General features: G+C 53.6%; 4 protein-coding genes across 4 annotated transcripts; 2 read left to right on the top strand and 2 right to left on the bottom strand.

Annotated features, from left to right (window-relative positions):
* Positions 1–2,337: 2,337 nt before the first annotated feature.
* On the bottom strand, positions 2,338–8,803 carry EAH_00009330 (hypothetical protein, conserved; the record flags this gene model as incomplete). The annotated part of the gene is made up of 9 exons (XM_013395370.1): positions 2,338–2,424; positions 2,922–3,175; positions 3,578–4,331; positions 5,240–5,520; positions 6,113–6,477; positions 6,860–7,017; positions 7,200–7,339; positions 7,600–7,916; positions 8,196–8,803. 9 exons carry the CDS (start codon positions 8,801–8,803, stop codon positions 2,338–2,340), a joined length of 2,964 nt encoding a protein of 987 aa, XP_013250824.1.
* Positions 8,804–11,158: 2,355 nt separating this feature from the next.
* On the bottom strand, positions 11,159–13,777 carry EAH_00009320 (hypothetical protein, conserved; the record flags this gene model as incomplete). The annotated part of the gene is made up of 1 exon (XM_013395369.1): positions 11,159–13,777. One exon carries the CDS (start codon positions 13,775–13,777, stop codon positions 11,159–11,161), a length of 2,619 nt encoding a protein of 872 aa, XP_013250823.1.
* Positions 13,778–14,635: 858 nt separating this feature from the next.
* Positions 14,636–16,630, top strand: EAH_00009310 (biotin-[acetyl-CoA-carboxylase] ligase, putative; the record flags this gene model as incomplete). Its single annotated transcript, XM_013395368.1, has 1 exon — positions 14,636–16,630. The coding sequence occupies one exon, from the start codon at positions 14,636–14,638 to the stop codon at positions 16,628–16,630; it is 1,995 nt and encodes a 664-aa protein (XP_013250822.1).
* A 2,096-nt stretch (positions 16,631–18,726) lies between these two features.
* EAH_00009300 (hypothetical protein, conserved) lies at positions 18,727–21,246 on the top strand (the record flags this gene model as incomplete). Its single annotated transcript, XM_013395367.1, has 1 exon — positions 18,727–21,246. The coding sequence occupies one exon, from the start codon at positions 18,727–18,729 to the stop codon at positions 21,244–21,246; it is 2,520 nt and encodes an 839-aa protein (XP_013250821.1).
* Between the last annotated feature and the right edge of the window lie 113 nt (positions 21,247–21,359).

The following is a 21,359-nucleotide window of genomic DNA, read 5'->3' as shown; positions in this document are numbered from 1 at the left end:
GCTACGGGAATATATTCTAAAAACCGAAGGAAAAAAATTATATTCTTTTTCTGCCTCCCCCGCCGAAAATGTAACGAAGAGAGTGACCCGGGACTGTTTGTCGCCTCCGGCACCAACAACCCCACCAGAATAACACACGTGGTCAGTTGTTAATTGATTCAGTTCCTTTTACAGATGAGTTTTACTTTAAATGCTTTGTTTTCGGAAGCGGATGGCAAAACGGACCACCACAACAAAGCTTAGCAAAGAGGCTGTTGCCTCCGCAGGGAAGAAGCAGCACAGCTGAGGGAAAAGTATTTCTTTTCCTTGTAAATTGATTACTAATACTAAATCTAAGAGAACAAAATGATAAAAGGTTGTCAACTTTCGTTCACTTTATTCCGTGAACTGAAGCGATACAGGAGAACCACCGACGCCTTCTTAGCTTAGTCGGTAGAGCATTCGCTTAGTAAGCGAAAGGTCGCCGGTTCGATTCCGGCAGGAGGCTTTTTTCCTCTGCGTATATCTGTTTGCCTTTTCATCTAATGATTATATATATTTGCATTAAATAAGCTTCAAATTAAATTGCGAGGTAACAATTGTACCTCTATGCAACAATCGGAAGCAATAACAAGAAGGCCCGTGCTCCTGCTGCCTACCGGCTGAGTTGCTGCACCGGAGTTGTAAGTGGAGGCACTGCTGCTGCTGTCTTCGTTTATTTTACATCTTAGAAAAACAAAAAACGCCCTGATGATCCCCAAAGAAGGAGATATTGCAACTACCGCTAGGACGAAATAGCCGGCGTTAAAATGAGGACGGCAAAATAATACGATTCAGGATTCAAACCGGCGAGACTTCACCCAGGATGCTCTACGCACTAGGCATAGAAACATCTACAGATTTTTTCTCTGCATTCTCTCTTTCTGTATCTGATCTAGTTGACTATTAAGCAAGCGTCCCGGCTCTCCTGTGTGCAGATGCTAAAATGCAATATTCTTTACATTCAAAAATTTACTTCTTGAGAACTAGGGAAAGCAAGAAGACCTTTTGCTTCCTTGGACGGTCCATCATAGTTAAGTAAAATGGTGATTCCATGCATATATATATATATATACAGTATATATATATATATATATATGCTGTAGCATATACCAATGTTTAACTGTCATAGCGGGTATACACAGTCTGCAGCAGGCATACACAATGAAACTGCTGTATTATGTTGCAGCTGCACCCACTCTTCCTGCTGCGCCCCACCAGCTGCTGCATTAGAGAGGCTGTGGGCGCTAGAATGATTAGGCTCTTGTGGGACCCCTGCATAGCTGCAGTATTAATTCGTGCACCGAGTGGTCTGGTGATTTGAACAAAGCGAGCACAGGCCCTGCATAAAGAACAAAGTGAAGGTTTTGTAAGCCTCTTCCACCTACAGAATAAAATACAATAACAAATGGAAAAGAGGAGAGAAATTTAACATTTCCCTTGATAATACTCATCTGGTACCCAACGCCAATGCTGTCTTGAGAGCGCCCCCTTCCCCCCCACACGCATCTGCACAGGTCTTCCCTTTTTGCATGCGGAAGCTTAAAAAGGCTGCAGGCACTCAACGATGAAGCCCTAAGCAAACAGTTTTTGAGAGTAAGGGGAAGTTTTAAACCCAACCTTCAACTCCGCCGCAGCGACAGAAACTGTCTTGTACTGAGAGCCCTTCCCGTGGTAATACTATTAACAATACCAAAAACACTATCAGAAAAACTAATCCCAGTATTATTCGTAGTAGTAGCACGAGGACGCATGCGCAATGCTACCAGAAAAACGCCCCAACTACAGTTGTTTTTGTAACAGCCCGTGAGCCCTCGTTGCTGCTCCCCTTGTCTGACGGTTTGGAAGCCACTTAGACCTCTATGCGTTCGACGGCCCCTCAACCCTGGGGCCTCGTAACAGCAAAAACCCTCGGTCCTTAGTCCCTAAGCCAATACATATTAAATAAAAATTAAAAGAATATTCAAAGTTGCAAAAAAAGTGCGTAGCTGCAGTCTCTCAAACAGGGGCTTGAAAGCAGACTGCGGGGCCCTTCGTATTTGTTTCGCCCTGCAGGCTGCCATGCGTGCTCCTGCATCTGCTGCCGCATCTGCTGCTGCATCTGCTACTGCACCTGCTGCTGCGCCTGCTCCTGCGTCACTAGGAAGCAACTACCCCATCCAGCAGCAACACGAGATTCCCTCACTTTTTTTATTCAGATTCCCCTAAGCACATCGATGGATTCGTTCATGCATGCATGAATGCATGCATGCATGAATGCTGTCTCGTGTGGATGCATGCACGCACATAAGAACACTGAAACGGAAGCACTCCGAGGCATCAGAAAGTGAATTTGCTGCGGAGTAGAGGCACCTGCTGCTGTGTCTCCCTCGCTCTCCGCCACTCTTCAGCGTCGATGAAGACTACCTGCAGCACATGTAACAGCAGAGACGGCAGCCGGAGCAGTTAATGCAGCAACAGACGCTGCAACAATAAGCAAGATGTACGCAGGGCCTTTAAAGCTGCATGCATGCCGTCCACGCAGGCGCAAGAAGCAAACAAGAAAAAGACAAAACCAGCAAAAGCCGCAAGCAGAGCCCTGCAGAACCAGGCATGGGGAGCAGTGCATAGAGGGCGACGCTACAGCCCGGACAGAGAAGCATATATATATATATATATATATATATATATATATATGCTTCTCTGTCCTGTTGCCGCTCTGTGTGTGTGTGTGTGTCTGCCTGCCTTTCTCTCCTTCTCTCTCTTCCCCTCCAAAGGTAAGTGCACATACAGAAGGTATATATATATATATATATATATATATTAACAATAAACGCACATGCATCTGTATATATGCGGGTGAGTGTCTGAGACAGCCGAGCAGCAGCAAAGGGGTAGAAGAGTTGTCTTAGGAAGCCGCTCACCCTTAAGACACCTAAGGCTCTAAAAGCCCTTAGCAACAAATATTTGTGCCCTGTGTTGAAGTTGCGGCGCGTCTCTGGGGGCCCCCCAGCTGCACGCAGCAGCCCCTCTGCTTCTGCCTGGAGAACCAAAGGGGCCCCCTGAACCCACAGACAAACTTCACTGAAGGGCCACTGGCTGCCAAATGAAGATAACGCAGAAGGCGGAAGCCCCTCACGTGCCTCCCGCCACTCAAGCCCAGACTCCCTAGCCGCCCCTGCACCACACAAGCAGCAGCGTAGCAGCAACGGTAACGGCAGCAACCGCAGCGGCAGCGGCAGCAGCAGCGGCAGTTGCAGCAGGGGTTAAGAGGGCTTCATACGAGCCACACACAGCTAAAGACGGTCGCAGCTAGTCATCTCACTCCTTAAAAGGGGTGCCGCATCAGCAGAGAAGCAAACAAAAAACGAACGAGCAGAACCACAGTTGAGGAGTTGAAGAACCAAAGAGGAGACAATAACAAAACCAGGAAGAGAAAGAAAGACAGATACAACGCAGAGGAGATAAAGAGGCTCACATGAAGGGACTTAAGCAGAAATGAAAACAAGAGAGAAGAACACCCCAAGCATATTCCGTGTGCAGACAAAAAACAAATAATGCAATTCTTCTCTTGCCGCACCCTTAACCTCCGCAAGCAGCTGCTGCAGCTCCTGCTGCCTATCTCCTTTCCACCGTATAACGGCCTCGGCGTGGGCCCTAAACGTTTGCTGCTGCTGCACTGCTGCTGCCAGCTGCGGGGCTTCCAGCTGCAGCAACCGGCACACCTGCTGCAGCAGCACCGCCGGCTCGCAGTGGCTGCGGTAGGTGATGCAGTCAAGGGGAGTCATTGGAAGGCTCAGTTGCCACGGCACTGTCTCTCTTGCTGCTGCAGCACAGCCTTCTGCTGCTGTAGCATAGTCTCCTGCTGCTGTTGCACCGTCTCCCGTCGCTGCAGCGCGGTCTTTTGTTGCTGCAGCAGAACCTCCAGAGGCGCCAGCACCAGCAGCGTCAACAGCAACACCAGCAGCAGTAGGAGCGGCAGTGGGAGCAGCAGCGTTGCTGCTGCTCCTGCTGTTGCTGCCAACCGGCGCGGTAACATCCCGCATACGCCAGGGCACGGGTCCCCCTGCAGTGAAATCCTCGGCAGCAGCTTCTGCTGCAGAGGCTGTTTGGCTCTTACAAGCAGCAAACGCCTCCTCTGCTGCTGCTGCAGGAGACACCGGGGCTGTAGGGGGAGGAGACAGCGCCAGGGCGCGATCTAGGAGAGTAACAAAGAAGGGCTTGCGCTGCATCTCAGCGACAAGGAAGGCCCAGCAGAGATGCGAGAGAAACAGAGGCTCGAGGTGTCTGTACACCAGGCACCACACGGAACAGTAAAAACAAAGATTTCCTCGCTAGCGCACTATACACACAATAAATAAAAGAAGCACCTGCAGATATACCTCAGCAGCAAGCGGCACAGGCCTCCCCTAGCCCGCCATGCGCCACGTGCAGCAACAACAGCAGCCGCAACAGCAACACCAGCAGCAGTAGCAACACCGAAACAAGAAGCAGCAACCCCACCAAAAGCAGCAGCAGCACCACCAAACGTAGGAGCGACAGCAGCAAAAGCAACACGAGCAGCACCACCACTACCAAAAGCAGCGACGGCAGCAGCAAAAGGAAAAGCAACAGCAGCAACAGCAGCAGCAGCAACAGCAATCGCAGCTGTACGGGCGAAGCACCTGTCAGAAGCCAGCAACCCAGACCTGGGTCTCTCTCTGTTGTATCTGCTCTCCACAAATCGAAAGGCTCGAGAGAACAACACGGGGTGTATGTACACCGCAAGTGACAAAGGAAAGACGCAGGTCATCGCGTCCCTCAAACTCCGCAGCAAATTCAACTCGCCCTCCACGCTGCTGCACCATAACTTAATGAAACAGACAAATGCAACACAAAAAGAAAAATACAAGCTCGTGCTGTTATCCAATAAAAAACACATGCTGTTGCTGCTGCTGCTGCAATTGCTACTGCTACTGCTACTGCTGCTGATGCTACTGCAGCTGCTACTGCTGTTGTTGCTGCTGCTACCGCAGCTGCTACTGCTACTGTTGCTGCTGCCGCTGAAGCTGCGACTGCTGTTGTTGCTGTTACTGTTGCTGCTGTTGTTACTGCAGCTGCTGCTGATTTGATGAGAGGAAGCATGAGCAGATGCGGGTTTGTGACTGCATCCTGATTATTTCAGGTGGCTAAAGCACCACTGTTCATACCCCGACCCGTAAACCCTAAACCCTAAACCCTATACCCTAAACCCTGAAGATACCTGAATAACTGGGAGGGGAAAGAAGGAGAGGCGAGTGAGGGCCTGCATGAATTTGAGTCTCTGGAGGGCGCTGAGGGAATCGATAGGGCTCGATATGCTGCCTTTGCTGCGGTTGCAAGTCCCCTTGCTGTTGCTGTTGTTGTTGCTGCTGCTGCTTGCTAGTGGCTTGCAGATGTTTGATGTGATATGCTGCAGCAGCAAGTGGGGGTAGTGGCCTTTGATTCGAGAGAAGGCATCGAGGCAAATGAGCCACAGGGTGAAGTTTACGCTGTATTCAATCTCTGTAGCAGCAGCAGCAACAACAGCAGCAACAGCAGCAGTAAGAGCCCAGCGGTGTCGGATAAGGCAAGCACCACCCACTCGAGACAGAAAGCAAAGCCACTGCAGAGAAGAAGCGCTCAACGCAGAGAGAAATCAAACAAGGGATAGACTGCCTCCCATCAACACTCTGTAGATCTGTCTCTCAGTCTCTTGTGTCTTGGTGTCTCCTTGTTTTCTTGTGTCTCTGTTTCTGCAGTGTCTTTTGCGTCTCCGTGTGAGTCTCGGCTCCGTCCGTTAGCGCAGAGCCATGTGCAGCAGCTCACAGTCCCTAATATTATATGCATGTATTATATGCATATATATATATATGTATATATATATATACACATGTGATGGGATGCATTCACACAAATCTATACCTACATATGTCAATCTGTATATGCATGTAACAAATATATATATATATATATATGCGCGTACATACAGATGCATATATATGGGTGCATATACATATATACATATTTTTCAACTTGGGGTTTCGCATATGCGCTGCGGTGTCTGTACACCTCGCGGTGTCTGGGTCCAGCTTGTGGTCTCTGCACGCAGACGCACCGGTATACCTCGCAGCAACAACTGCCTCAACCCGCGGCACCACTGAACTCTGCACTCCATGAGAAGCAGTGCAATCCACTAAGTCTACCAAATCGTGCAGAGGATGCACAAGAGACAGAGGATCTGTAGCTACACGCTCCGCCTCTCCCGCTGTTGCTGCTGTTGCTGCTGGTGGTGCTGCTGGTGTTCCTGCCTCCAATGCTGCTTCTGCTGTTCCTGCTGCTGCTGCTTTCCCCGCTGCTGTTGCTGCTTGTGCTGGTAGGCGAGGAGGCGCTGATGCCTCTACAGCGGCCACAAGGGCCTTCGTGAGGACTTCGTACTCCGGTGGGGTGTCTGGACACCTCCGTTCAACAAAGGTGGCGATGCTGCAGCAACCGCAAAACTAACATCTGTAAAGAGTTTATAACTAAGCAGCAGCAGAAGCAGCGACGCTGCCGGAGCAAAATCAGCAGAGGAAGCAGCATGTGCACCATCATCGGCAGCAGCAGAACCCTATTCATCATCATCAGCAGCAGCAGCAGCACCAAAAAGTATCACAGTCACCAGCATCGAGAGCCCAACTCAACAGCAGTTTAGTTGCAGCAGCAGCAGGGAGACCAGTGGCACCTCCATCACAAGCAGCAGCACCAGAACCGCCATCTTCATTATTTTCAGCAGCAAACGCAGCTGCATTAAAAGCAGCAGCAGCAGCACTATCGGCAGCAGAAGCTACAACAGCAGAGGGTTGTAGTTGTTTCTGCTGCTGACCAGCAGAGTTGCTGTAGGTCTAGAGAGGGTACAGCGGAAGTGAGGAGAGCAGCAGCTTCTTTCGAGAGCTGCAGCAGCTGGGGGTCTTTTAGTGCCGGGTTGAGATGCTTAGAGAGGCGCAGCATCAACCGCAGCTGATAGAAGTCCATGCTGCTGAGCTGCAGCAGCACACCCCACACCCGCAACTGCGCCTTGCCTCCCGCATCACGTGGTGTACCTCCACAACGCAGCAGCAGCAGCAGCAGGCTGTGTACCTGCTGTGCATGCATATAAGCCTGCACGCCACTTCATCTTTGTTTATCGCAAGTGCTATTATTAAATAGAACCCTCAGGGCCTCACCTGCTGCAGCAGCCGAGGTGCTGCACGCTCGTAGAAAGGCTTCCAGTCAGAACAGAAGCGGTAGAGACCCGCACAAGCCAGCAGTAAGGAAGCAGCAGACATCTCTTCAACAGCAGCTAATGCCCTGTCGAAGCATCCATCTGAGGTGTACGTACACCCCAAACACCCAAATATCTCATACAAGACAAACACAACTCATGCCCATAGAACTGCTGCAGCACCAACACCGGCTGCAGCGCTGCAGCATCAACAACAGAACCACTTAGAGCAGCAGCAGTTGCCGCTGCTGCACCAGCAGCAACAGCCAAACTAGCAGCAACACCAGCAGCAGCGCCAGCCAGACCAGCAGCAACTGCAGCAACGGCAGAGGGCTTTCACTTCGGGTGCATATGCAACTCACCTATATAGCGCTTGCAGCGGAGACCCATACGGCCGCACTCAAAGAGATAAAGAGCGAGAGTGTCCGCATCAGCAGCAGCAATGTGGTGTACAGAGACCTCCTGCAGCAGCTTCTCACTGAACAACTGGCAGCGACCCAAAGCGTGCAGGCATCGCACAGCAGCTTGTGCTGCTGCTGCTGCTGTTGCTGCTGCTTCCGCTTCTTCCGAAGCACCCATAGACGTCCCTGCCTCCACGATAGGCTGCTGCTGTTGCTGTTGCTGCTGCTGCGATTGACTTCGGCCCAGCCTCTGTGATAAGCGAAGTCGCTCCAATGTGCTGCAAAGAAACAAGGAAAGGAATCAAACAGCATATTGGGGCTGGCAGCTGCAGCTTTGCATGCACATTGCAGCACCAGAAGCAAAAAGTGGACCAGCAGCAGCAGCAGCAGCAGCAGCAGCGACCCGAGTTTAGAGGGTTTGGTTAACGATGTGCAGCAGCATCGCCGCCTTCTTGCTGCCGACGCACTGCCATCCAACAAGACAGCAAGCAGCCACGCATGCATTTCGCAGCAGCATTAGGGGCTGCAACAGCAGCAGCAGCAGCAAACAAACATACAGCAGCAAAGTCGGCACAGCATCTCGCACTGAAGGCTTCATTTGCATCTCCGCGAGGACCGCTACTGCCTCTGCTGCGCTGCAGAAAAGGGATACAGCTGCTGCTTCCAGTTGGTGCTGCTGCAGTGCCAGGGGGTTTGTCGATGCTGCTGCTGCTGCAGCCGCAGCAGCAGCAGCAGCAGGTGCAGCAGCGCCACCTTCGCCCTGCTGCAGAAATTCTGCTGCGTGACGCAACCTTCGCAAATCCTTTGCAACCTGAAGCTGCCACACAGCAGCAACTTCTGCAGCAGAGGTCTCGAAGCTGCTGCTGCTGCTGCTAAGGGCAGTCTCACCCAGTCTGCTGGTTGCTGCAGAAACTGCTGCTGCTGTTGCTGCTGCTGTTGCTGCTGCTGCTGCTGCTACTGGTCGACTTTCCTCAGGTGCAGAGGCGGTACGAGACCTTCGTGCTGCTGCTGCAGCATGCAGCGCTTGCAGCAGCACCACGTAGAACGGCGACCCGAGGTGTTTCCAAGCCTGCTGCTGCTGCGGCTGCTGCTGCTGCGGCCGCATCGCACTTGCAGCAGCAGCTGCAGCAGCAGCAGCTGCTGCTGCTGCTGGGGTTGAGGGCATGGCTGGCCTGAGCAGCCTGCAGTAGACGGGGTCAGAGATATCATAACAATAGAGAAAAGGCTGCCCTCCCCTTTCTGCTGCATCTGCTGCAGCAGCAAAAGCAGCAGCAGCCTCATGCACTGCAGCAGCATCTGCCAGCGGTTCTGTTCCGCCTCTAGTTGCTGCTAACAGAGGCTTCAGAAATAAAGACACCTCCAAGTTTACATGCGTTGCTTCGACTCCAGCTGCTGCTGCTGTTGTTGTTGGTGCTTCTGTTGCTTCTGTTGCTGATACTGCTTCTGTTACTGCTTTTGCAGCGACCCCTGGTGTTGTTGGCAGCGCCGCTGCAGCGGCGGATGGCTCTTCTCTGGCTGATGTTGCTGCTGCTGCTACCTGCGCTGCAGCAACCGCAGCAGCAGCAGCAGCATTACTGCAGCTTCTTACCTGCTTGAGGCTACTAAAAGAAAGAGACACTGGTGACTGTGGGGCCCCACCGGAGGCTTGGAAGAGTGCAGGCTTCCATCTCCACGCCTGTGTATGCCTTAGGCTCCTCCCCCTGCTGCGGCTGCTGCTGCTTATTTGGGGAGACCACGGCAAACGTGGGGGCCCCCGAAGCGGGAGACGGGGGGCCCCCAGGGGCCCCCCTCCACAGAACGGCATCAAGGGGCTGTTCTTCTCGTTGTGAATGATAAAGAAAGCAGTATAACAGCAACAGAAGAAGCAGAAACAGCAGCGGAAGGAGCAACAGCAGCAGCAACAACTACTGTATCAGGAGCAGCAGCAGCAGCAGGGAGACTCCGAGTGCCTGAGGCCCCTTCCCTCCCTTACTGTAATGAGGGGCCCCAGAGTGTTTTGGTTTTGTTGCCTTTAATTACACAAATATGTCTACTATGAATATCAATAAAATATTTAAATAGGATAATAAAAAGAAGATAAATCTCCTAGGCAAGCCTCGAGGCCGCGCAGCAGCAAACATTGGACCCTAGGGGAAATTTTCTGCATATTGAACAGTAGATGCTTATATTAATATTATTAATTATTATTACAATTATTAATCCCTTTTGATATTAACTTTAAAGCATTTTTTTCTGTGTTGTTGGCGTTTATTTCGATTGTTTCCCGTTGCAGTGCAGCAGGAGAATAATAGAAAAGGAATGAAAGACAAACTGTCTGCTGCTGTTGTTATTCTTGCTGCTGCTGTTGTTGCTGCTGCTGCTGCTGTTGCTCCAGCTGCTGTTGTTGCTTCTCTTGTTCTGCTTCGGCCGTTGATATCTCTGCTGCTGTTTTTGCCAGAGCTGCTGTTCCTTCTGCTGCCTTTGATGTCGCTGCTGCTGCTGTTGCTCTTGCTGCTGCTGCTGCTGCTGTTCCTGCTGCTACTGCTGGCGCTACTGCTGCAGCAGCAAACTATATACAAGCCTTTAGCCGGATGTAATTATCACAGAAATGGTGCTGCTGAAGTGCCTATACACTCCAACTCACACTCTCTACGAAAGCCTGCCACCTTCTGTCTTCTCTCTGGAATTTTCTTACCAAACAAATACGAGTAAAAATATGTATATACAGATCAATATATATATATATATATATATATGTGTGTACATATATATATTTATACATATATGTATATAGAAACATTATTGAGGCATGCTTATTACAAATATTGTATATAAATAGATATATGGCATTTGGCTCCTCATACAAATATGCATATATATATATATATGCATATAAGTTATGAATCATTACATATATATTATGTATTGTATATACTATCTTCTATACTATAGACTACAGACTATATACTATATATGATATATGCTATATTTGATATTTTGTACTACACATTATCCTACATATTATATGTGTACTACACTTAATATTGTTCTTTTATATTATATATTATATATTGCACATCAGATAAATACTGTGTATAATATACTATATATTATATACTGTAATACTATACAGTATATCAGCAAAGCAAAGAGACAGCTGCAGCAGCATGGAGATAGCTGCAGCACGTAAGCAGCCACAGCAGGAAGGCAGCTGTAGCAAATAAGACAGCTGCAGCAAGGAGACAGCTGCAGCAAGGGGACAGCGGCAGCAACGAGACAGTTGCTACATCAGGGAGAGATAGGAGTTCACGGAAGAGAAAGAAGACAGCAGAGGAGAGGGATATAGAGGAGACAGCACGAAGCCTAAAAGAGAGAAAAAGATCAATAAACAAGCTGAGACAGAGACAGAAGCAAATGAGAGACCCTTTGTCTACAGCAGCCGCTTCACTGAAAACATTTAGATGAAAGGAGACAGTTAAATTTATTAAAAGAGAGACAATTAGAGACAGAGGCAGCAGCAGCAGCTGCGGCACTCCACATATCAACAGCAGCGCAGCGTCTGCTGTCCTGCAGCTGCAGCAACAAATCCCTCGCAATCTCCTGAGATGTGAGGTGATTCGGCTCCTTTGCTGCTGCTGCTGCTGTTGCCGCTGTTGCTGCTGCTGTCCTTGTTGCTGCCGTCTTGACTGTTGCTCCCATCTTTACAACAACAACTACTGCTGCCGCTGCTGCTGCTGCTGCTGTCCCTTGAGGGCGCACTGTAGAAGGTGCTGCCGCAAATGAGAGGGACAGCAGGAGGAGCCCCCAGGGCCCAGGCTCGTTGTGCTGCTGCTGCTGCTGTTGCTGCTGCTGCTGCCCCGCTGTTGCCAAGCAGGTCCTCTTCGGGAAGCACAATCAGGAACGGCAAGCATGTGGGCTGCTGCTGCTGCCGTGGCAACCTGTTGCAGCTGCCGCTGCTGCCGTGGCTTGCGCGTTTTGCTGCTGCAAAGGGATTGGGTGCAGCAAGCCATGTGGCAACTCTCCTGCTGCTGCTGCTGCTGGTGCTGCTGTTGCCCGAGGCGCTGACGAGTTCCCGTACGGCAGCAGCTGCGCACTGCATGGCGGTATCAGCAGCAGCAGCAGCAGCAACATCTGCCGCCAAGGAAGGGTCTTGCTGCTGGTGCTCCATGCACGCAACTAAAGCAGATGCCTCCATCAGCTGCTGCAGCTGCTCCGGTGAGGAGTCACTGGCAGCAAACAGCCGCCGCTGCGCTGCAGCAAGCAGCAGCACATCATACAGCCGTAGAGAGGGGTGAGAAGCAACACGAAAGCAACGCCACGCAGACAAAGACACCCATGGAGAGCTTAACGTGCAGCAGCAACAGTTGCCCACAGCAGCAACGCGCAGCACGTCTTCGCAGCTGCACCGGCTACTGCTGCTGCGGCCCATGCTGCTGCTGCTGCTGCTGCTCCTGTGCCTGCTGCACCGCTGCAACCGAGGAGGGTCAGCTGCTGCTGCGGCCCATGCTGCCGCTGCTGCTGCTGCAGACGATGATGATGGGGCGTCGCATCTCTCCAAAAAATCTCCTTTTCCTGCTGCTGCTGCTGCTTTTAGGCTTTTAAAGACAGACAGCAGCTGCAGCGCCTCCTGTGCCTCTTGTGTGGCCGCTTCCAGTATGGCAGCTGAGATGCAAGGTGCATGCGTTGATGCTGCTGATGCTGTTTCTGCTGTTTCTGCTGGTGCTGCTGCTGCTGTTTCCGCTGGTGCTGCTGCTGCTGTCTCTTCGGTTGTTGCTGCTGCTGTTCCTGCCGTTGCTGCTGGCGCTGCTGTTGGTGGTGGTGCTGCTGTTCCTGCTGTTGTTGCTGCTGCTGCTGGATCTTGCTGCATGCAGTCGAAAGCAACTTTGTAGCTGGTGCAGAGACAGCCCGCTGCTGCAGGCAGCACTGCTCCTTCGCTGTGCAGCTGCTGCTGCAGCCACGTGAGCGCAGCAGCAAGAGAGGAGAACTGCTGCTTCTGCTTCTGCTGCTGCTGCTTCTTGGTCTTGCTAGCACTTGGCTGCAGCCTGTGAGGCAGCAACTCCAGGGTGACTTTCTGTTCGCAAAAGCTTGTTACCTCTTCAAGCAGCAGAGAAGCAGTGTACAGAACCACACCCGGCTGCTGCTGCTGCTGCTGTTGCTGCTGCTGCTTCTGATGCTGCTGTTGGTGCTTGTCTTCTTCGTCCTGCTGCTGCTTCAGTTTCTCCTGCTGCTGTTCCTGCTTCGTGGTGTGCTCCCGCCCGTTACCTTGCTGCTCCTGATTCTGCTGCAGCAGCGCTTGGCCTTCTTGCTGCTCTTGCTTCTTATCTTGCTGCTGTTCCTGTGGCTGCTGCTTCACTTGATTTTGCTCGTGCTGCTGCTCGCGTTGCTGCTGCTGCTCTTGCTGCTGCTCTTGTTGCTGCTCTTGCTGCTCTTGCTGCTGTCCTTCCGGGGCCGCATGTGATGTCTTCAACCTCTTTCGTGCTCCGTGGGAAGCTGTTTCAGCATCAGCAGCAGCAGCAGCAGTAGCATCAGCGGCATCGGCAGCAGCATCAGCAGCAGCAGCAGCAGCAGCAGCCTTACCCGGCCTGTGCGGCATTGCATACGGCAGCAGCAGCCGCAGTGGCAGCTGCAGCGGCAGCGATGGCAGCGAACGGCGCCGATGCTGCTGCAGGAGATCCTCAATGGGGTCATCCGTGCACATACAGCGAGGTACGGCAGCAGGAGCAGCAGCAGGAGCAGCCGCCGCTGCTGCTGATTGTGTTCTTGCAGCACCTACCGCAGCTGCTTTTGTTGTTGCTGCTGTTACTGCGTGCGGCAGAGCAGCCAAACGTGTGCTGCTACGCCTCACCGGCTTTGGAGGACTTCCTGCAGCATCACTCGCTTGTGTATCTGCTGCTGCTGAATCTGCTGGTGTCTCTGATGTTGCATCTGCTGCTGGTGCCGCTGAATGTGTTGCCGATGCCGAATCGGCTACTGTATCTACTGCTTCTGCTGCTGCTTTTGAATCTGCTTCTGCTGCTGCTGCTGAATCTGCTGGTATATCTATTGCTGCTGGTGCTGCTGCAGCTGCGTCTCCTGAAGCAGCAGCAGCAGCACCTCTGTGCGTTCCATCTGCTACTGCCACAGCATCGGTAGAACCCTCTTCGCTGCAGGGAGCCGTCATTGCGGGCACCTCTTTCAGAAGGATTGTCTTGCTGCAAGCGATTTCGCTGCTTCTGCCTCTGCTGCTGCTGCCGCTGCCGCTACCGCTGTAGCTGAGAGGCCCTTCCACAGCTTCGTTAGTTAATCGGGCATAAGCGGAGTGCTGTTCTTCTCCTTCCGCTGCTGAGCTGTACAAGCCGAGCAGCAACACCACCAGCTGCAGCAGCAGCTTTTGCTGTTGCTGCTGCTGCTGCTGAAGGGGCTAAGATGTGTCTGATGCTGCAGCAGCAAAGAGGAAGACAGATTCACTAAACGTATTAAGAGACTTCTTTCTGCAGCAGCAGCAGCTGCTGCTGCTGCTACCAACAGATTCCACGCAATGAGCAGCGGTCCCTTACCGCGTGCCTTGCGGTTGCTGCTGCAGTTGCTGCTGAAGCTGATGCTGCTGCTGCTGCTGCGGCTTCTACAACTAGAAGGAAAAAGGAAAGGGAGGTTTAATCAATTTATTAAAGTCTAAGATCCGCTGCAGCAGGCATAGCAGCAGAGCAACCCCCCTTCCTGGGGGGCGGTTCCCACCAGCCCCCGACACGGGCAGCAACAGCAGCAGCAGCAGCAGCAGCAGCAGCAGCTGTAGCAGATGTAGCAGCAGCTGTAGAAGCGGCTGCGGCTACATAGCTGGCTTAGCAGAAGAGACATTTTCTAAACCCTTGTTACATTTAGGCTGCAGCTGCTGCTTACAGGCATTAGCTTCATGGGGAGAGCTGCAGCAACAGCAGAAGCAGCAGCAGGAGCGGCAGAGACAGCGGTCGCCTCCATCTTCTGCTGCTGCAGCGGCTGCACCCAACAGCAGCAGCAAGCCATGAACTGACGCTTTGAGCTGATGTCTCGTAGCGAGGGAGGATGTCGTCTTGGGAAATCAGCAGGAACAGCAGCAGCAGCAGCAACCGCAGCAACAACAGCAGCAGCAGCAGTAACGACAACAGCCTTAGCAACGGCAGCGACAACGGAACTGCGGCATCGCCGTTGTTTCAAGACGAAGCTTCTGCCGTCCGTGCCCTTGCTGCTTCTTCTGCTGCTGCAGCTACACGCTGATAAGGCCTGCTGCAGTTTCGTCTCCCGGGGTCGTAGAGCCAGCAGCAGCAGCAGCAGCGGCACTAGTAGTAGTATTAGTAGTTGCGGCAGCATCAGGTTTACTGTCCCTGCCCCTAGGCCGATAGCGAAGTGTTGCTCCTTTTTTAGCCTATACGCAGCGCAGCAGCAACAGCAGCAACAGCAGCAACAGCAGCACCAGCAGCGGCAACAGCTACCCCCGCAACAGGCTGGCTTGAGCGGCAAGGCCCTTAGAAACCGGCGGCATTTCTCCTTCCTGAGGTCCAGCCATAGAATCAATCTCGTTGAAGGGCGTCGTGACGCAGCAGCAGCAGCAGCAGTAGCAGCAGCAGCAGCAGCCGGTGTCTGTGCAGCGCACTCTAAAGGGGCTTCCCCTGGCGAGCGGCTCGGTCAAACGATGCCAACAGCGCCGGTGACGGCATCGAGAACCGCAAAAGCAGCAGCAGCAGCAGCAGCAGCTAGAACGCGTGCAGCACCTACCGCCCCTCCAGCTCCATCTTCCTCATCTGCACCATCATCAGCTGCCACTGCAGCAGAACCAGTACCAACAGCAGCAGCAGCAGCAACAACAACAGCAGCAGCAACAGAAACAGCAGCAGATGTGCCTCCTTCAGCTGCGGAGGTTCGCAGGGTTTGTGGGGCATCATTGGGAGTAGTGGAGTTGTCGTTCCCTTCTCTTGACTCCACTCAGAAGTGGGCTGAGCGGCATTTAGACGAGCTGGTGTCTTTACACCTGCTGCAGCAGCAGCAGCAGCAGCAGGGGGAGGGGGGCTGGTGTCTGTGCATTACTGCAGCGCAGCAGACTGCTGGGGTTGGCACGCGCAGAGGAGACACAGGAGAGGAGCGGCGTTGGGTCTCTGCAGCGGGGAACCTGCATGCGACGTATTTGCTGCCGTGGAAGCAGCAGCAGCAGCAGCTGCTGCTGCACCTGCCTTTTGTTGCTGCGCTCTCTGTGCAGCGCGTGCTGCAGCAGCTAGGAGTTGCTTCTCCCCAGATAAAGTGGGTGAATGACGTCCTTGTCAATGGCAAGAAAATTGCAGGAGTCCTTTGCCAGAACACTAACCGCAACCTAGCTGCTGCTGCTGCTGCTGCTTCGGGGCGAACGGGAGCTGGAACAACAGCACCAGCAGCAGCAGCAGGATTAGGAACTCATGCACCTGATGATGTTGTTGTTTTGATGGGCATTGGCCTTAATCTAATTAGCCACCCCACGGGGCAGCTAGGGGACTGCTGCTATCAGGGCAGCACAGACGTGCGAGAGGCACTGCAGCAGCAGCAGCAGCAGCAGCTCAAGCAGCAACAGAGACAAAAACAAATGCTGCTGCACCAATGCACCGACCTTGCCATGTGGCCGCCCCCGTCTTCGCTTTTCCTCGCCTCCAGCAACAGTAGCAGCAGCAGCAGCAGCAACAGTGACAGTGTTATAAACAGCGATTTGTCTGTTGAAAGAGTATTAGGCCTGCTGCATGAACAGTTAGGAATGCTGCTGCTGCTGCTGCAGCGGCAAGGCTTCCCTCCTTTGCGTGCTGCTGTGGCGCAGCACCTGGCCTACACAGGCGAGCGCGTCTCTCTGCTGCTGGACGGGCAGCAGCAGCAGCAGCAACAGCAGCAACAACAACAGCAACAGCAGCTGCTGCAACACGGGAAATACACTGGAATACTAGAGGGCCTTGGATATGATGGCTCTTTGCTGCTGCGCCTTCCAGATGGGTCGCTGCGAGGTTTCACTTCTGGAAGGCTTTTAAGAGAAACCCCTAAACCCTAAACTCTAAACCCTAGTTGCATTGCTTAGAAGGGCTTTTACACTCGTGAAGGAGAATAGGAGATAGCGACAAAACAGAGATGAAAACAGATGAGACAGCAAACACCGTGAGATTGAAAAAGAAGAGACAATGACAAACACAAAAAGAAAACAAAGGGACATACTGCGGCTAGCTGGGACCCAGCAGCGAAAGCCCTTAGGGCGAGCCATCTGATAACTAGCTGCTAGCTAGCTGCAGACAGCTAGATTCTAGCTAGCTGCGGAAAGCTAGCTGCTAGCTAGCTACGGACACCTAGATGCTAGCTAGCTGCAGGCATCTATCTAGATGCTAGCTGCTGTCAGCTACGTGCTAGCTATCTGCGGACAGCTAGCTGTTAGCTAGCTGCAGACAGCTACATGCTGGCTAGCTGCAGACAGCTAGGTGCTAGCTAGCTACAGACAGCTCGATGCTAGCTAACCGCAGACAGCTGGGTGCCAGGTAGCTACAGGAGCCACGGAGAAGCAATTGAAGAGACCTGTAGTTTGCTGCTGCGCCCTATGCCTTTTTTGCTGCACCTGTGGGGCCGCTGCTTCTGTATTGCAATTAACAGAGGAAGAGGGTTTGATGCAGCAGCTGCTGCTGCATCAACAAAGGATTGGCTTCTACAGGGAGAACTCTAGCAGCGAAGAGCTTTAGCGGTTTGCATGCACGCGTTGCTGCCGCAGCTGCTGCAGTTCCAAGGCCAGCACCCACACCGCAGCAGCAGCAACATCCGCCGCAGCAGCAGCAGCAACACAGGTAGCGCCAGCAGCAACACCGGCAGCTGCCGCAGCAGCAGTCGTATGCAGCACTATGCCTTGCTGTTGCACTTGTGAGTACTGTCATTTCTTGTATTTGTTAGGGGGCCTTTGGCGTTTATTTTTCCTTTTTTCCCCGTACACTTGTTTTTTTTTTCTCAATTTTGTCTTCTCTTTTATAGGGTGTCTCCTCACAACTGTGCATACACCCGGCTATTTGATTAAAATGCATACTGATATAACCCATTAAACCCTGCTCTTCGCCTTTAAGCTGCTTCAGTAGCATGCATTGCACAGAAGACAGAAAGAAGAACAGGGGCCCCCGTTGGGGCCCCCACTGGGGCCCACACTAAGGCGCCAAGAGGGTCCCCCAGAGGGCCTCCCAGAGGGGCCCTCAATGGGGCCCCCAGAGGGACCCCTAGAGTGACCCCCCAGAGGGGCCCTCAATGGGGCCCGCGAGGGGCCCCCAGTGGGGCCCCCAGTGGGGCCCCCGGAGGGGCCCCCAAGGGGGCCCCCAGGGCCCGTGCCCCCTCCAAGAAGCAGATGGATTCGAAATATGTGATTTCTCATGAATTATAATGTGTATATTACTCAAGCAACGTCATTCGGGGAGTTCTACAGGCTCTGCTGCTGCTGGTGCCGCTGCCGCTGCTGCTGCTGTTGCTGCTCGCGCTGCTGCAGAGGTGGAAGAGAAGCGATACACGCATCATAAGCTGCTGCTGAAGCCATTGCTGCTGCGCCACAAACGCTGATGAAAAGTGCCTCGGGGCATCCCCAGCAGAGGAAGCAGCAAGCGCTCACGGGCAGCAGCAACAGCGGCCCACGACCAGCAGCAGCAGCAGCAGTAGCAAATGCCAGCCTCACGACACAAGCTTCGCATCGTGCAGTGGCTCGCTAGGCAACAGCGCAGCAAACACAGCAGCAGTTGCAACAGAAAATGTACGGCGCCGCCGAACCTGCTGCCGCTCACGCAGCCCCCAAATGGCAGCAGCAGCAGCTCCACCAGCAACAGCAGCAGCAACAGCAGCAGCAGCAGTCGTGGATTCAGCTGCAGCAAACATATCACAGGCTTTTCCTCGAAGCGCAACGCTGTCGAGTTGCCTGTGCTGCAACATCCGCAGCAACGAGAGCAGCAACAACAACGGCAGCCACTACGAACACAAAAGCAGCAGCAACAGCAGCAACAGATGCACCGACGGTCTTTGGTGTTGGGTTGTTGCGGCCGCCGTCGTTTGCTGCTGGCTAGGCGCTTGGCAGCTGCACAGCCTCTTTGCTGCAGCACGAAGGCGCAGCAGCTCAGCAGCATCCGCAGGTCTAGCGAGATGCGTAGCCACAGCATCAACGACGGCAACAGTAGCAAGAAGAAGCGGACATCTGGCAGCAGCAACAACATCACCTGCAGCAGCAGCGCTGCTGTATCTCCAGACGACTTAAACTCAACCACGCAAGGCCTCTGCTTCACAGAGGCTCCCTCACTTTATTTGCAGCAGCACATAGAGGCAGAGCAAGAGCAACAGCAGCAAGAACAGCAACAGGAGCAACAGCAACACCAGCAGCAGAACAAGTGTTCTTCAAGGCTACCCTCGGGAGGCGGCAACAACAAAGAAGACTTTTCACCTCGCGACAGCAGCAAATGCAAGCAGCACCAGCAGCACCAGCAGCAGGAGCAACAACAGCAGCAGGAAGAGCAGCAGCAACAGCAGCAGCAAGGGAAGCGGCAGCAGGAGCAGCAGAAGTTGCAGCAGAAAGAAATGGCGAAGTTGCTAAACCCATTGATAGACCCTGTGGAAGATACTTGCACATCCCGCGAGAGCAGCGAAGCAGATGAACAGCAGCAGCTGCTGCTGCTGCCGCTGCAGCAACAACAGCAGGTGTTGCTGGAACAGGTGACTCCGCCCCTACCGGTGGAGCAGCGGGCGACGGCCCGCATGCGTCGCCAGCAGAAACAGGAGCAGCTGTGGCAGCAGCAGCAACAGCAGTGGCAGCAGAAACAACAACAACAGCAGCAGCAGCAGGCATTTGAGCTGGCAGCAGACGCTGAGGAGCTGCAGCGGCGGCAGCAACGGCTGCACCGAGAATGGGGGAAGGGGCCTATTTTCTGTAGGGCCCCTAACGAGATGAGCAGCGCAGTCAGCCTACAGGAGCTGCAGCAGAGGCTTCACAAACTGCAGCAACAGCAGCAGCAGCAACAACAACAGAAACAGCAGCCAGAAGGAAGTCCGCCTATACACAAGTGCAGCATCAAGGATCAGCAGCAGCGCATATGTGGCTGCGGCAACAGCAGCAGCAATAGCAGCAGCAATGGCAGCAGCAGTAGCAGCAGCAACAGCAGCAGCAGCAGCAGCTGCTGCTGCTTGGGGGGAAAGTTGTGCAGGGCCCGGCTGCTGCTGCTGCAGCGCAGGCAGCAGCAAGAAGCATGGAGGCACCTGTGGCGGGACTCAGCTCAGGAGGAGTTTCGGGCGTTGCGGCAGTGCTGCCTCGTCCAGCGACGCAGGCTTGCAGCAGCAGAAGCAGCAGCAGCGACAGCAACAGCAGTAGCAGCAGAACCAGAAGCCGCAGACGAAGCAGAAACAGGAGAAGCGACAGAAGCAGAGAGGGCCCCTGATGCCTCTTCGCATGTAGCAGAACAATCTGCTGCAGCTGTGCACATTGCTGCCCCAGTTCCTGCTACCGCTGCACCAGCAGCTGCAGCTGCTACTGCTGCTGCACCTGCTGCTACCGCGGCAGAAGCTGCAGCTGTTGCGTCCGCTGCTTCAGTTAGATGCCAGCAAACAGAGGCGGATAGGTTTCTGCTGCAGTTGCTACTGCAGAACCTTGCAGCAGCGGCAGCAGCAGCCGACACATCGGAGGCTACTGTTTGTTGCGCAGCATTAGAACGGTTGCTGCAGCGGTTGGCATCGGCAGCAGCAACGCCAGAAACAACGGCAGAAGATCATACTGCTGCTGCTGCTGGGGCAGGTGATCGCCAGCTGCTGCAGCACACTCTGTCTTGTAGGCTGCTGCTTGCTGCAGCAGCTGGTGCTGCTGCAGTTAGCACCGCCAGCAGCAACACTGGGGCTGTTCTCACCTTGGTAACGAGCTTGCAGCAGACGTTCCAGCAACACCAGCAACAGCAGCAGCAAGTGCAGCAGCAAGAATCGAAGGAACAACAGCAATTAACGTGTACGGCCACCTGGGCTCGAGGCTTCGCCGCAAGTCTGCGGCTGGGAAACTTCAGCCGTGCATTCAAGTTGCTGCTGCTGCTGCAGCAGCAGGTGCAGCAGCAGCACAGCAGCTGCAGCAGCGACATAATGTGCCTCTGTTGCTGCAGTAGCCCCGGCATGCTCCAGGAGGAGGCGCGTGCTGCAGTCCACCTTCCCATCGAGGAGCAGCAGCAGCAGCAGCAGCACAACCAAGGCCAGCAGCAGCAGAAGCAGCAGCATAGTCAAGAGATGCAGCAGCAACAGCAGCAGCAGCAGCAGCGTCAAGATATACAGCAGCAGCAGCAGCAGGTGCAGAGCAATGATATGCAGCAGCAGCAGCAGCAGCAGCTTCTTGACTTGAGTTTGGCTCTCTTGCCGATGCTGCAGTCAGCATTTGTGGAGCTGTTGCTCCTTGCGGGACCTCAGAAACACAGGGAAGCAGCAGCAGCAGCCGCAGCGGCTGCTGCTGCTGCAGGGCACGATGTAGCGCCCAAACCTGAGCCTGTCGATCCTACTGTGGACAACTCTTTGAACGGCAGCATGCTGCTGCATCACCTGCAGCAGCAGCAACAGCAACAACAGCAGCAGCAGCGGTGTGAGGCAGAAGCTCTCCTGAAGAGCCTGCCTGTGAGCGTGCGGCGGCAGCTTCTCATCTTGTAGCTGAACAGGCAGCCAGTGTCGCTACAGCTGCTGGTGTTGCTGCTGCTGGTGTTGCTGCTGCTGGTGTTGCTGCTGCTGGTGTTGCTGCTGCTCCCCTCATTGTTGCAGTCGTT

This window comes from Eimeria acervulina, genomic scaffold (assembly GCF_000499425.1).
Source record: "Eimeria acervulina Houghton genomic scaffold, Eah_scaff46, whole genome shotgun sequence".
NCBI classification, from domain to species: Eukaryota; Apicomplexa; class Conoidasida; order Eucoccidiorida; family Eimeriidae; genus Eimeria; species Eimeria acervulina.
The sequence above is the reverse complement of the archived record's forward strand: the minus strand, read 5'-3'. Positions and strand labels throughout refer to the sequence as shown.